Raw genomic sequence first — 15,096 nt, 5'->3', positions numbered from 1 at the left:
CTCCTGGTCCTGTAGGGAACTGCTTTACTGGCCTGGCAACTGCAAAGAGCTGTCAACTACTAAAGGATGCCTCAAGCAGCCTCAAAGTGTGACTGAAAACCTTACTTAGCTCCATGTTCACATAATGGACTCTTATCACCAAGGAAGTTCAGCCCTCCAAGCTGCAGTTGAGGGACTGGCGTGGGAGGAAACATGAGAGCTGCAAAATCTTCATTTAAATTGTGGAGAAACAGATGATCAACCTTCAGTTCGGTTAAATCTCTTATCTTGTTTAAACATGTGCCTCTCACACACTGTCGGGAAAAGATGAATTTATAGAAAGCTGCTAGGTAATGACATTCTGGGTGTACTGTAAGTGCAAGCAAGCCTCAAAGACAGCCCATGCATCTCCTGATAACAGGCTGTCATTTCTGCTAGAAACAGTTCACTGGCTGAATGAGTTCACACAGGCATCAGCCCAGTCCACTGGGAACTCCTGCGAGCTCCTATCAACGACAACCAGGACTGAGGTCTCTGAAGTCCCTGTACCTAAGATGAAGCATGCCTATAGCAAATACGCCCCAGTCTAGTTGCATATTTTGATATCAGTCTGTTTAATGTACTTTAGAGGCAAGCCACAAGAGCCAGATGCCCTGAGCTGATTACGAATCGCCCCTTCAAGGCAAGCATTTATGACACATTACTCTAGGAATTCAAGACCATCAAACTTCAAATTTTAGATCCTTGTGAAAAACTCTTTAAGACATTATCAAAGGAGGATGTGGCACTGGGTATAAAACCCTGGTTAATAAATAACAGAAGAATTTGTGATCAGCTACAAATTACTTTGAAACTGAATTGAGGAATGCAGTTTTCAGTGGTGACACCAAGTTCTTACCTTGCACAGCACCCACAGCACCATGGATACCTGTGTATATTCCTCAAAACTGCCACAAAAAACCCATTTATGAATGTGCAAAACAAAATTACTTATGTGCATTAAGTACATGGTTTGCAGGAGGACTGCAAAACCTATGAAAATGCACTGTACATGCAAGGCAGAAACCCCTGTCTTTCTCCTAAAACCTTTATGCCTTTCTTAACCCTTTAGAAAAAACTTCATATGGGGCTTCTTGAAAGGCTATCAGTAACCAAGTAGGAGCAGTACCCTTATTGCTGTCATAGCAGAAATTTAAAAGATCGGTTCCTGGCTTCTCATAAAGGTAATCAGTAAAGATTTCTTCAAAACCTTAAACTATACTTTAAAAACTAAAAATGGCAAATAGTTTTGCAAGGGATAAACTTACAGACAGTGACAGACTTTTTATTCACTCTGCAAGTAAGTTCTGTTGAGGATATGATTTTTTGAGGCATGTTTTGGAAAGCATAACATCCCTATGGATATTTTTAGAGGCATATTTTTATTTTAAAGCATTCATTTTGTGATGGCCAGTATTAAACATTTTGGATTTAATGCATATTTTGTTGAAGCTTGTGGTTTTCAATAAGTTCAAAAGCATTGAAAACAGGGTCAGAATAAGGTAACTGTTCAAGCTACTGCTATGTGGTTTTTTGCTTGGAAATACATCAGTGTAGACATTTTAAATACTCCAGAAGTTAAAAAAAAATTCTCCTGATTGAATCATTTCCATTAGGCTGCTGATCTGAGCTGAACAGCAACAACAGGCTCCAGTGGTTGTTTGTTTTGGAGTGCTTGAGTTCGTGGAAATCTCTGCAACCTGTGCTGTTTGAGATCTACCTTGATTCTCTAGTGCTATCTAGTGGCTATTACTGAAAATTATTAATGTGTATAAATGTAGCTACACAAAAGTCAGCTTCTATTGACTGACCTACATCCTTCTTCCAGGGCTAGTGTGACCTCAAGGTGTGCACGTGGGGCTGGGTAGTAAGAGCCAAATAGCCTCTCCCATAATGCTACAGTACCCAAAGCTCCCAGGCTAAGTGCCCAAGCTGAAACCAGAGCTGACTGCACAAATACCTTGTTTATTGGTTTTGTAATACAAAAGAAACACTCACAGAGCCACCTCCATGCCTATTTGTGCCTAAATAGGTGAGCACTTTCCCTCTTCTGCTACCTGTTATTTAACTTACCCCTCTCCTGTTAATTCAATTCACTTTTGATTTGGAAGTTCATCCTAGGGCAGTTGCAGCCACCTTTCAATATAGAGAAAAGCACACGGGCTTTACCTTTGCTGCTGGCTGTCCAACATTTCTGCTTGGTTCACCTCCTCCTTGATATTTAGAAGGAAATCAATCCAATTCAGGTTGCCACTTTTGGCTTGATCAGAGATTCGCTAGCTTGGCCAACAGACCCAAGGTTTATACTCCAGTGTGAGTCAATAATACATGTACCTGAGTTCAAACTATCAGTAAAGTCAAACTGAGTATAGTTCCTGTATACAAAAGGAACCATCCTATGAATGTAAGGTCTTTCACATCGGCCTAAACAAAGGGCTTCCATCAGTGAGGAACTCTGGAGTGTATTCATACTTCATGAGGTGATCTTAGCCCCACAAACACAGCATCAGTATCCCAGGCCCAAATATTTCTCAGCTTCAAATAGGACTTCATTGTTCCGAAAGCAGAACCTGGAATGTGTTCCATTGTTAAACTTACCAGGCTAATAGAAAAGATGTATGTTCAAGTTAGAAAAAGGTTCATTGGGAATCACAAAATCACAAAGAAGAAACGGATAATGCCTCTGCTGCAGTTTTTCCTGATACAATAGATCAAATATTTACTCTCTTTTAAAAAATCCTTTGAGAACCTACGCATAGAAAAAAGGATTAGTGTGCCTATTTTAATTTCTTTTGTAAGAAAAAAAAACATACCTGGAAGGAAATATCTGCAGGCCAATAGTTACCACTTACACAGTACTATTCCCAGATCTACACATACAAACATGTGCACGAGCACACACAAAGCCTTTGACAACCTCCCCTCACACATTATTTCCCCCACCAGCCCAATGCAGACACACCAATCAAAAGAAATGGGAGCAGGAGAAGTGCAGACAAGTATGGTTTGGCTGCTGGAAAAATAGCTGGCTTTGAAGAGACTCTTAGAGTGGAAAGAAGAGACCATATTAGAGCAAACAATAAACTGTTAATGAGCTATTTCTACTAAATGTTAATATTCCATAAATCTGCACTTAAAGGAAAGGTCTGGTTATATTTTTTTTTCTTCCTGCTCTAGCAACCACAATTGAATAAAAGCCTTTTTCCAGAGGGAAAGAGACTATACACATAGAATTCTGATGGTCAGCTTCCATTCGAAACAAACCAAAGCCAAATTTTTCCTAGGGACATAAGGCAGAGAGCAGGCTTAGTCACAACAGGAAAATCAGCTCAGACCAGGAGCTTCCTACCTTGTCTCAGGCAATTCTCCTTTCTGCCCAAATTTATCCTTACTGCAAAGGTTTGTTAATTTAACACAAAGGCAATCACTGCTGTAATTCAGTGTTTTGAAAGAGGCTGTAAAAGCCTTACCAAGAGAATGTGTCCATGAACATTCTTGTGAAATAATCAACATACGTATTCAGTTAGACAACCTCTAGATCTACATTAACAAATTTGAGTGGACTACTTCTCCTTATGTATATGCTTAAAAAGGGAAGTACCTGAGGTACCTGGTAGAACTGGAGATAAAGGCAGAACAAATTCAGGTCCTCTACATGACCTTTAAATTAATGCCAAGATGCTCAAGGCTAGATCATTTTAAAAACCCCCCGAGTCAACTGGCCACCCAAGTTCTGATTTCCAGGACTGCAAGTGAAATCTGTGGTACACACCAGTATGCAGGACTGAAGAGTGCCAGTATGCATCAGTCCCGTCAAGGAGTGTCTCTGGAGCCTGCTGTACCCAGAGATGAGCTGCTAACCACCACATCTGTCAGAGAACAGCAACTCAAGCTTTTGTCTGCCTGAGACCTAAAACTCGAAACTTCTCATACAGACCGAAACCTACAGTTGTTCTCCCAAAACGCTGCTGGACCTTAGTTTTCAATTGAAGCGTGAATTGCAAGAGAAATAGTGGAGCCTAGACCTTCTCTTCACACTAACTTTTCCAGGACATGACAATTGAACTAGTGTACCATCCAGATGCATGCAAAAAGAAGCTGCAGATGCAGCGGGTATTGTCTTGGTGCTTAAGATCACCATGAAACAACACTGATTTTCTACATTAACTGTGTCACTTGTCCTACTTAAATCTCCAGCTACCAAAACTGAAGTCTCCAGCCCAGACACTAGGTTTGGAGTTACTTGGATTCCCCAAGAGAATTCTAATATTAACATTTTCCTTCACTACCGATGTGTGTATATATTCATCTAAAGCAAGAAAAATCATATCTATGAAACACTGTATTTTTTTTACATTTCAAGAGTATGAGAAGAACACCTTATTAGCCCTCTAATAAGGCATTATTCTTCTCATACTCTTGAAATTCCTTCCTTCAGAGGAACTCTACACTTGGGAAAGAAAGTAAAATCTGGGAAAAAGAGCTAGTGTGAACTTACTAAAAACAAACAAAACAAAACAAAACAAAGACAAAAATATGAGTACTTGCACTTTTACCCTTCTTCTGGTCTTGGTGACAGTAACAAAGGTTAATGCTTTTCCCATATGATCATCTTTTATTATCACCTGTCCTCAGTGGTTTCTGTCACAAACAGGAATTCCAGTGAACATCTGCTACCTTAACCACCAGGACTGTGTTGAGATCTCTCTATCTAAAACTCATCCACAATACTGTCTTTCTACGTCCAACAGACATATTCACATTTAACAATGAGTAATGAATATATTTTTTTCAGTCAAAACAAAGTGTATATGTTTTTGACAGTTTCAGATAAATATTCTCCCAAAAGAGAGTACAACTTATTACCTACTAATTACCCAAAATGCTGCTCCTGCTGCTTTCTGTAAAATTCCAAATAACGTGAAAACTTCAAGTGTTGGACACAGTGGCTTTGGCATCCCTGTCATGAGGAGGTACTTGAAAGTTATAGCCTGAAAAAATCTTTCATGTGCCTCAGCCTAAATACTTGTGTGAGGTGCTCAAACAAGAAACTTCTTTATCTCTAACTGGTGTGCAGTAGTGGAAATCTGATAACATATCTTTTAAATGTACCCCATGGCCTCAGTCCTCTGAGTCCTAGTATCATGCCCTCTTCTGTGGCTATGGTCAGTGAGAAGCATGAACAAAACACTATGAAAACACACCAAAATGACACTGCTGTTGAGCAGTGCTGAGAGACCCAAAAGGGCACCTGACATCCCACAGAAATACTCAAGAAGAACATTCACTCTCTTTTAGATATAATGTCTACCTTGGTAAGTCAAAGCACACTCTTAATTAAACTGAATTCACTTAACAAAGTGTAGTCTTAACTAATAAAATGCCAAAGGCTGAAATACCAGAAAATACTAACAAGTGTTAAATTCAAAACCTCCCCTCTCAGACAAAAACCTTTCTCTTGTCTGCCCATGGACAAACTGGACATATAACTGCAAGCATTTAAAAAAATCCAACACAGTACTTGCAGCCACAAAAACAGGTAAGTTGTTTTTGTGCGTGATTCAAACACTCCTTTGACGTAATAAAAAAAGTTATGTATTTAAACTACCTATATGAAGATCAAAAACAATGGACTGACTACAAAGTAGTCTGAAGAGAAATAGTAAGTGAAAACCTGTTTACCTCACTTTCACAAACCAACTTGCTGCTGCAACTTATCAAAAAAAATCTCCAGTTGAAAATTAACAATTTAACTTGGAAAATTCTGTTATTTTCAGCTCAGATATATGCAGCTTTTAGAATTTGAAATAAGAGAACCAGCATCTACATTTTTTCTACCCATTTCAAATGAAAATTTTCCCTGGGAGTAGAAAGCTTAGGAAGATTTTATGACAGGAGAAGAAAAACATAGCAAAAAATCTACTTACTCAATCTACTTAGGCATCATTTTCCATTAGGTGTATTCTTCTCAGGTGCTTGAGTTCAATCTTCTCACCTATCATTGTTACCACTTCCATGAAAACAGATGGCAAAACTTCACAAGTTAATGCATCACCCTGCACTGGCTATGAACTAAAATACATTATATTAATGATCTACATGTCTGTTGAGGAACATGCATGACGACCTGTTCAAAAAAAAGAAGAAAAATCCACACTACAGGTGTCAAATATACTAAAGATAATACTGTTTACTATTAAAACTGTTTACAGTTTTAATAACATTTGTAAAGAAAGTGAAAACTTTATGATTAGTAGCTTCAATTGGAGCTTGAAACTGAAGTGCCCTCTACACAGGAATATTTTAAATGCTTCGAACTATTTGTCTTTAAAAAGCAAGAAAAAGTGTGTGCAGAAATCTAACAGATGTCCCTTTCCAATGTCACTCCCACTTTGAGATAAGGCTTTGTTTGCAAAACACTATTAAAAGTACTAAGTTCTTCCACATTACTTGCAAGTCTCTATCAGCAAAACAAAACATCTTCTTGACACTTACAACAAAGATGACACATTTTTCTTCATCCATGTCTATAGAGTATACAGCTTCTTTTTTTTTTTTCTTAAAAAAAGAGACTGAATAGAGTGAAGGAAAAGGGATCAGCAACAGCTATTAAATTCCAACCCTTCTCCAGGCTGAGAATTAACAATACTACTGCTTCCATAAAGCCAACCCAGAAATAAAATCCAACAGAGGAACGAACAGAAAAGCATCCATGCCAACAATACCTGCTCACTGTCAAGAAGTGAAATATGTGTATTCTTACGAATCAGCTGTCCTTTGTCCAGACCCATGCTTTCAAGAAGTGACAGTCCATTTCATTAATACCACTCTAAAATTAAAGACCTTTACATTAACACCACTCTGATTACCCTTCAGCCATGAATGAAGAATAGCTGAGAGTTAAGCAAAGTTAAAAGAAAGGGCTGGATATCTGACCAGACAATGCGATGGAGCCTTTAAGACGCCAGACCCTTCCAAACCTGTAACACAGTCACATGGAAAAAATGTAACAAAAACCATAAAACTGGGTAGAACTGGGCCACAGTACCAAGCACCTTACAGGACCAACCCCTTTGACTGGAAAGTTGCGTTGAATACCAAATGATAACAAAAACCAAACATCCTAAACCAGCAAAGTTTATTACTACGTGGTCCAGTGCATGGCAGCCACTAAGCAGTGGTCATGCAACAGTTTCCTGGCATGGGGCTTGGGGGAGAGCCTGTTCTCTGAGTCCCAAGCTCCATGGCTCACTATTTTTCTCTCTCACGGCAAGTCCCATGTCTGAATGAATGCTTTTTTAACAATGATTAATGCCCTCTGTTACAAAAAAAGCAAGACAGCTTCTTAGTTTCATGAATTTGCTAAGAGTTGACAAGTGAAGATAAAATCTTAAAAAAAAAAAAAAAATTTTAGCAGATGCTTTAAGGTTCACATAAAGAGAATTGCCTTTTTAAAACTATTAAATTGTTTTGAATTAATCTTTTGCAACAGAATGAATAATGCAAGTGAGCTATTGTAAAGCAACCAGTAAAACACACAGAACTTTACTTCATCATGACAGTTTGGAATTTATTAATTTAAATCCTCCATTGTGATGCAAGAGCAGTAACAAAATAGCTGTACACTACTTCTGTTACAAATATAGATACTATTTAAAGTGACTTTACATACTCTAATGTAGGCATTTCTCACTCTATGCAAGGAATAAGTATAAAAGCAATTCAATAACAGCAGCAACCAGTAACTGTAGCATCTGTTTTATTGCATCTTAGCCTACCACAGTGTAACAGTTAAAAAGACAAAGGGAGTGGGGTTTTTTTGTTAATTCACTAACACGTAGCTATCAATTTGTTAATACTACTTGACAGACACTCCTAATACTGTTTTTGTGACCCACTAAAATGAATGCTAATCTTTTGTATTATCCCCTAATAATGGCCTGACCATTGCCTGCGTTTTCAGCTTATATTTCTCTTAAGTGATAATTGAGATGGTGGCCTTCTGGCTAAAACTCCATTTTTGCTAATTAACACAAAGCATCATGCTGCTAAATAGAATACTAGTTAGCCTGGTATCTTCCTCTCTCAAAAGACTCAGCTGAATTTTTCTGCAGGAAAAGAAATCATGGGAAAAGCATGCTTTATCTGCCAGATTCCTAAGAGCACGGCAGGCAAAGGCAGGCAGGTTACAATCAGCTAAGTGTTTCATTGAGTGCAGTTTTTAGATAAAGTTTTAGTGATGAGAAAGTTATGCATTTATTGACCATGCTGCTGATCAAAGAACAGCAGCATGGTTGCATTGTACTTACTAGACACTTTTATCTGTGCCTCTAAAATTAATATCCCCAAAATAATTGTTGTATCTGTAAAATCTCCTCTTCTGCTCATTACTGATGCAAACCTCCACTGCTGTCTTACTACTCACCTCCACTGTGAGGAATTTTCAGGTCTTTACCCATCCTCAACCCATTACTCAGTTCAAGGAGGACTCTACCTCTGCAGCTACTGATAATGGCAGCAACACCATAACATCAGCTTCTTCCACACTGGCAATAGCCAGACATCTGCTGGCAGCTAGGCAGACCTGTTCTGAGCAGTTTGCTCCCGGCTCTGATTCAAGCAGCTTGCAGAAATGTCTGTGCTGAGCCTCTAGGTAGTCTTGTATGTTGGAAGAGGACAACCTTTGCTTACAGACACTTCATATTAGGAAGGTTGTTTCCACCCATATAGACTATAAAATATTACTATTAAATAGTCTAGTTCTTCTAATACTAAAGTTGCTGGGCATTCTTATTCATCAGGAATAGTTTCCACTAGCAATGGATTTTTCAGCCCTGAGCACAAGTCCCACAAAACCCACAAACAAAAACGAACAAACAAAAACCAAAACCACCATCACCACCACCACCCCCCTCCCGGAAATCATCAAACTCTCAAACCTAAGCCAAAATAAAACAGTTTTCTTTTTTTTCAGATACACCATGACTTAAAAAATTTAAACACACAGACAAGCAAAATAACCCACCCAAGTCACCAAACTGCTGGAGCATTGAGAAATAATATGGCTTGGGTTGAAAGGGACCTTAAAACTCATCTAATTAAAAAAGAAATCTAGTCTATCAACCATCTGCCTCCAGATTACATACTTTTCCTCTTACATCCCAAATCTCTGTTTTATTAATATTTTCTTTATTAATATTTTCTTATTCCTGTTTTCTGACTACTGCTACCCATGCAACCCCCTTACTGACTTGGTGAATTTATCATTTTTCCAACATACCCAAAGTAATTTCAGTTTTGTTCTGTGGTTATCAATGAAAACTTTTTCCTGGTGACTTACTAATAGGAAAAATATCCAGGTGTTTCCATAGTTAACGTCATCCCAGTGCTTTGACAGGAAGAGAAGTAGTTCTAAAGCATACAAAAATATGGTTAAATGTTGCTTTTCTTCAGTGTTGTAACACAGTCCTGTGAAGCTGAAAGAGCAAGAAGACTACACAAAACATTGCCATTCTCTTTACTATGTGGAAACTAAATAATATTGTCTTATTGACCCTAACTCATCAGGCAGCCAGTTCACGATAATACAGTCAAAGTGACTGTTCCTTTTGTCCTTTTCAGAATAGCAACTGCTTCCTCATGGGTCACCCCTTCTAAACTCTGCCCATTCACAGCAATGATTTGATCCCCCCTCTTGAGGCGTCCATCTTCTGCTGCTGCACCCTGGAATAATAAAACAAGTAACTGCAGACTCACGCATTTCTTTTTCTTCCTGACACATAGTCCTTAAAAGAAAACCCCTTACAACACTTTTGATTTTCAGTAATACAAGCAGAGCCAATTATTGTAAAGACCACTAATGCTGCAGTATGCCCTGCCCTGTCTAATTTCCACATCTAGAAATTGGAACCATATGATTGCTTTGTTCCCTTAACCCCATTTTTCCAGCTAGTATAATGTTTAAAACCTAATATCATAGAAGTAACATTTTCAAGACCCAGAGAACTTTCCAGCAAGTTTTGCAAAAGACAGTTTTATACTTGGATTTACCATAAAAATTTAGGATTTGTGATTCCAGTTTTCTCAGACTCTCTTCTGTTTCCTAGAGCAGTCCAAATTATCCAACCCAGGTCAGCATCTGAACTTCTCTGAAGGTCCAGTCTGAGTTCAATAAAACAGTTCCCTCTACTACCTGAAGTAAACACACTCTAAATATAAGCCAAGGGACCTGTTTTTCTAAGTATTTGCACTAGTCCAGTGTTGAGAGCTGGACAAGACTCTGCTACAGGCTGAATCACCTGTATTTGGAAAGTCTCAATCTTTTGAACATTACAGCCTTCAAATGCTGCAAGCACATTTTGATCAGCCTTTGCACTAAAAAGGAAAAGCTGTGAGAAACTGTAACATTCTTTTGAATGCAAACCCAGGCCATGATTTAGAACAATAACTGCAGTAAACTAATAAATGGATTGGCTGAACAAATTTACACCTACCTTTGCAAACACTGTCTTCACATAAATGGGTAAGTCTCCATGGGGACTGCCATAGCCACCCACAATACTAAAGCCAAGGCCATCTGGTCCTCTGTCCAGAGTAATGGTCTTGTACTGAGGAGGTCTAAGGAAAGGGAAAAGAGTATTTTTTCTGAACTTGGATTTAACACATAGAACATTCAACAAAAAACTTCACTCCTTTTAAGCTAACCAATACGTTTCCCTTTCCACTGTAACTACAAATACTTTTATTACAAAGAACAGGCTATTTCAGTTCATGTAAAACATTGTAAACTCTCTAATGCCTATGTTATTATATAAAAGTAGCTATTTCAAATACACAGCTAAGGATATAGTTATGGCTGCTATGTGCCACCAACAGTGCTTACTAGTGAAGTAGAGAGGCAATGCCAGTACTTAAAGATTCTATAACATCTACTTTAAAAATCCTGTAATGTCTAAAATTAGCTCCAATAGTTTATGCTATTAAGGTTTAATTGCTTCTCTCCTAATAGATGACTGTGTATTTGTATGTACATGTTTATTATACAGATCATTAATAGGTGTATTTCCCCACACATACTTTGATTGTCAGAAATATTGGAGTTCTACTTTTCAAAGTAGGTATGTGTGGCCAAAGAACCCCTTTTCCTCTTTCCCCATTCCTAAAAGAAAAATGCCTCAGATTTATGACAGAGTTTTACGCAAAACTTGTTTACATAATGCACCTTGCAGAATACCAGAAGTATACCTTGTACACCACAAACATCTGATACTCCTGATTGCCCAGCACTAGAAAGCACGGTATGGAAACACAGATACCACAGTGGAAAGAGAATTTTTGGTTGTACCAGTTAATCCCAGCTACCCAATCTCAGTGAAACAATGGAGGCTGGAGAAGAAATCAAATGACATCATAACTCTACAGAGGGTAAAAAAAATTGCAGCACAGCAAATTGCATCATGAAAAATGTAGAAGAGGACCTATGGCCCACAGGTCCCATGCTTACCAAATATGTTACTCATGATAAAGCCAAAAATGTCATTTCTTATTTGCTAGAATTTGTAAGGTTTATGGGCTGAATACCATCTAAAGTAACAGGCTACAGAGGCTGTATATTCTACAGTTACTGACCCTAAATCATCCTGAAAAATGCCAGTTGAAGTTAGTCCTGCAAATGAAAGACTGGACGTAGGTGGATCATGCTGCTGACCAGTTATGACACTCACTTCTCCTCCAGCTACAACCTAGGAACAGAGGTCAGAAAACACCGAAATAAAAAAGCTGACACTAAAATAATTCATTGTAGCAGCTGGCAAAACAGTATTCAGAAAAAATTCAAAATGTCATTGAGGATTTTTTTACCTGCAACTCAATAGTGCCTGAAGCATTTTTTAAGATATTAACAGCTTGGGAATGAGTCATGCCCTCCGTAGATGTTCCACAGATGCTAACAATCCTGTCCCCAACCTACAGAAGAAAACGTAGAAAATCTAACTCAGTTACATAGATTTGGCACTTCCAACAATAGCAGATCTGTGCATTTGCATTTAGCTAGATTTTATCAGTGATATTAGGGTACAAAGAAAGAGAGAAGCAACTGTAAATTCATAGTAAATTTCCTCTTGAAAGCAAATAATCTTTGAACTACAAAATAACCCAGTACAAAGGTAGGCAATTCAACATCAGAATTAGCAAATTACACTGGTTTAGTGTATTCAGTGTAAAAAGTAATGATGCTTTACAGAATTGATCCTAAAACTCTAGAAACATACAACATGTTAAAAAACAGAGATGCATTTTGCATGTCACCAGAAGACAGATAGACTGAAGTAGCAAATTATCATCAGAGATTCTCTTCAGCTTCATCTTGAAATAACACTGACCATTTTCCAAGAAACCTGAGTCAAATACAACCACCTCTGATGCAGATTGGATACAGTACACATTTAAGTACAGTTTCAGATAAAATCTCCCACTCTAACTCATAGCCTAAAAAGTGCTCTCTCTATCCTAAGCATAGGAAACATGAGAGAGAAAACAGACTGCACACCTACATTTGCAGGAATCACCACCACACTCAGCAGTGGCACTCGTTTACAGAATGCATCCTTCTGAACCACTTCCTATGCTTTAAATTTTCACATGCTGACTAACTCTGCGGTCCAAGATTACTTTAGCACATGCTGGCAATTACACTTCCCTATGCTACCGATATGAGTTACTGTTTCATCAATCCAAACAGCAAGAATTCTTCGCACAGCCTGAAGCACTTAAAACTGTATCACTGAACTGCTGATTTACTGCCTGTCTAGAGTAATTATGGTGCATTTGCCATGCAATCTTTACAGACTTTTTAATTATTAACTTACTCTTAATTTTTGAGTCAGAGCTGCAACTCCATTCGGGTGCATCATGGCAATAAATATAGGAACATCTCCAAGAGGACTTCCTACACCTCCAGCAATGCTCACTCCTAGTGAGTCTGCAGGGCTCTGTTATAGCAATTAAAAAAAGATTAGATTTTTCTGGAAAGAAAAAGAGAATTGCAGGCTTACCTCAAAAGATTGCTAAACCCCTATTTTATGAAAATCAGAATTCCTGTGTCAAGCCAGTTTTTAAGCTTATACGCTTTGCATCACTTCAAGAAAGCAGAGAGACCAGAATGGATGTTTCTTCTTCTCAGTCATAGGTGAAAATTTGCTGATTTAGTTGTGTTTTATCTTAACCAAACTAAATACTTACAGAATTCAGCACCTGACTCTTAGTGTCAGCACAGAGGTCTGAGCAAGGAAAACCAATGAGATGGGATTGCTGTCCTTAGTACATTCTATATGAATATCCTATCATTGAATCTTCTGAAGACTAGAATTAATCTTTATGCTCCCCCTAGTGCCCAAATGTTGAAGAGCAAAACCAGCTGTTTACCACTGCACCACACCCAAATACCTCACTGTAAAAACTGCTATTGAAAACTAGTATTTGCAGATTCTACTGTAAAAAGAGAATGGCTGAATACAATCCATATAATCAAGTGCACTAGATGCCAACCAAGGACAAATAAATATAAATATTTTGGAAAATAAGAAGCAGTCTGTGACTAAGCTCACATGCATAATGAAGGTGACTGAATTTCACACTTGAAAACCTGGCAGCTGTCATGCAAGAACCTACTCATTAAAAATATGTGTGAAGAAAGATATCAAATACCAAAAAACAGCCTTCCAACTTTGGTACAATTCCCCTGACTTTACCAAAACAGAGTCTGCATTTAACTCAATCTGGTAATGATAAAATTAGGTCCCAGTATCTCTTCCTTCTTTTGCTTTCAACACAGCTCACAAAACATGATAGCATAAGTCCCACTATTTTACATAAAAATACAGGCAGTGGAAATAGTGCAGTCCTGAACTGAAAAGACAGACAAATTAATTTCCAAAAACAATTAGTAGGCCTAGACTTCTTCCATTCCGTAAAGAACCTATTGACAACATCTACAAAACCTATTCCTGATATATCCCACTGCATGCTACAACTTACCTTTTTTATTTCAACTGTTCTTAGTCCCTGTATTTCAGAAGCTGCTGTCAAAGGAATTAAAATAAATTAAAAAAAAAAGTTAAACTAGCATTCCTAAAAAACTTTTCCAATAAAGTTATCCAAATCACTATGATGATTCTAACTTTCTGCTTGTTTGTTACACATATTTTAATCTGATTTTGACAGTGGCTGTCATTACATTAATTGGATTGAAATACTTCTAGAATAGATGAAAGAAGCAACAGTTCTCTCTATTTAAATAGCTTTTGGAATAAGACTCCTAAGCATGCTCAAATAGAATAGAAAAAACATTATTATTTTCCAGAAATACTTTTTTCAGAAGTAACTTTGTTCTAAATTTAAGCATGAGACAGCTATTCCACATGTATCTAGATTTCTGTGAATGAGACAGCATATCATACAATGTACTTAGATTAAATATAAAATTATGGCTCAACTTAGATTGTCAGTATCTAAACCGCTGACATAAGAAGTTGCTAGCTCCTTTTATAAAGAGCTACTACAAGATATGTATGATATACCGAGCAGTAACCACTTCTGCAGCGTTTTACTGACTAACGAATCACTTTGAGGCCCGCATCATGTAGTTATAACATTCTAACAGAAAGATTTCAGCTACCAGTTCACATGTATAAAACACTGAACGCACTAAAAAACTCTCCAACTTACTGGTATTCTTCTTTAGGCCACTTTCAAAGACCTCAGGTGCACTGGGCCCAGAAACTGGGAAACTGAACGATGAGAGACTGCCACTTCCTTCACTGACCTACACACAGTGTTAAAGTGGGATTAGAGAGGAGCTTCACTGACCCAGCTACTAAAAGTAAAACTGTAACTTGTAAAATACACTTCAGTGTCTTTTCTGCAGCATTTTGTTTTTTCTGTGCCCAGTTAAAACTGAGTCAGAGAACTCCACATACTTTTTGGTCACACTAGACAGCTCCTTTTTGAAACATCATTAGACCAATGGAAACTGTATGTCTACAACCCCATGCAAAGCTTTGAAGTGCTTCTTCTGACGGC

The 15,096-nt window shown here is 37.9% G+C and overlaps 1 protein-coding gene across 20 annotated transcripts in view; it reads right to left on the bottom strand.

Moving 5' to 3' along the window:
- Positions 1-7,562: 7,562 nt before the first annotated feature.
- Positions 7,563-15,096, bottom strand: part of MPDZ (multiple PDZ domain crumbs cell polarity complex component) — a 101,944-nt gene continuing 94,410 nt past the window's right edge. For 19 of the 20 annotated variants that reach the window (XM_039566522.1, XM_039566520.1, XM_039566528.1 and 16 more), the window contains 7 exons: positions 14,743-14,839; positions 14,053-14,096; positions 12,885-13,007; positions 11,878-11,982; positions 11,647-11,759; positions 10,512-10,635; positions 7,563-9,741 (listed from right to left, as the gene is read on the bottom strand). In XM_039566522.1, coding sequence (XP_039422456.1) covers positions 9,595-9,741; positions 10,512-10,635; positions 11,647-11,759; positions 11,878-11,982; positions 12,885-13,007; positions 14,053-14,096; positions 14,743-14,839 — 753 coding nt within the window. In that variant the 3' untranslated portion in view covers positions 7,563-9,594. The remainder of the gene's footprint in view (positions 9,742-10,511; positions 10,636-11,646; positions 11,760-11,877; positions 11,983-12,884; positions 13,008-14,052; positions 14,097-14,742; positions 14,840-15,096) is intronic. The other variant, XM_039566524.1, reaches the window with a different exon arrangement.

The sequence above is a fragment of the Corvus cornix genome, chromosome Z (assembly GCF_000738735.6).
Source record: "Corvus cornix cornix isolate S_Up_H32 chromosome Z, ASM73873v5, whole genome shotgun sequence".
NCBI lineage: Eukaryota > Metazoa > Chordata > Aves > Passeriformes > Corvidae > Corvus > Corvus cornix.
Note: the sequence above shows the minus strand (reverse complement) of the source record. Positions and strands in the feature narration are given on the sequence as shown.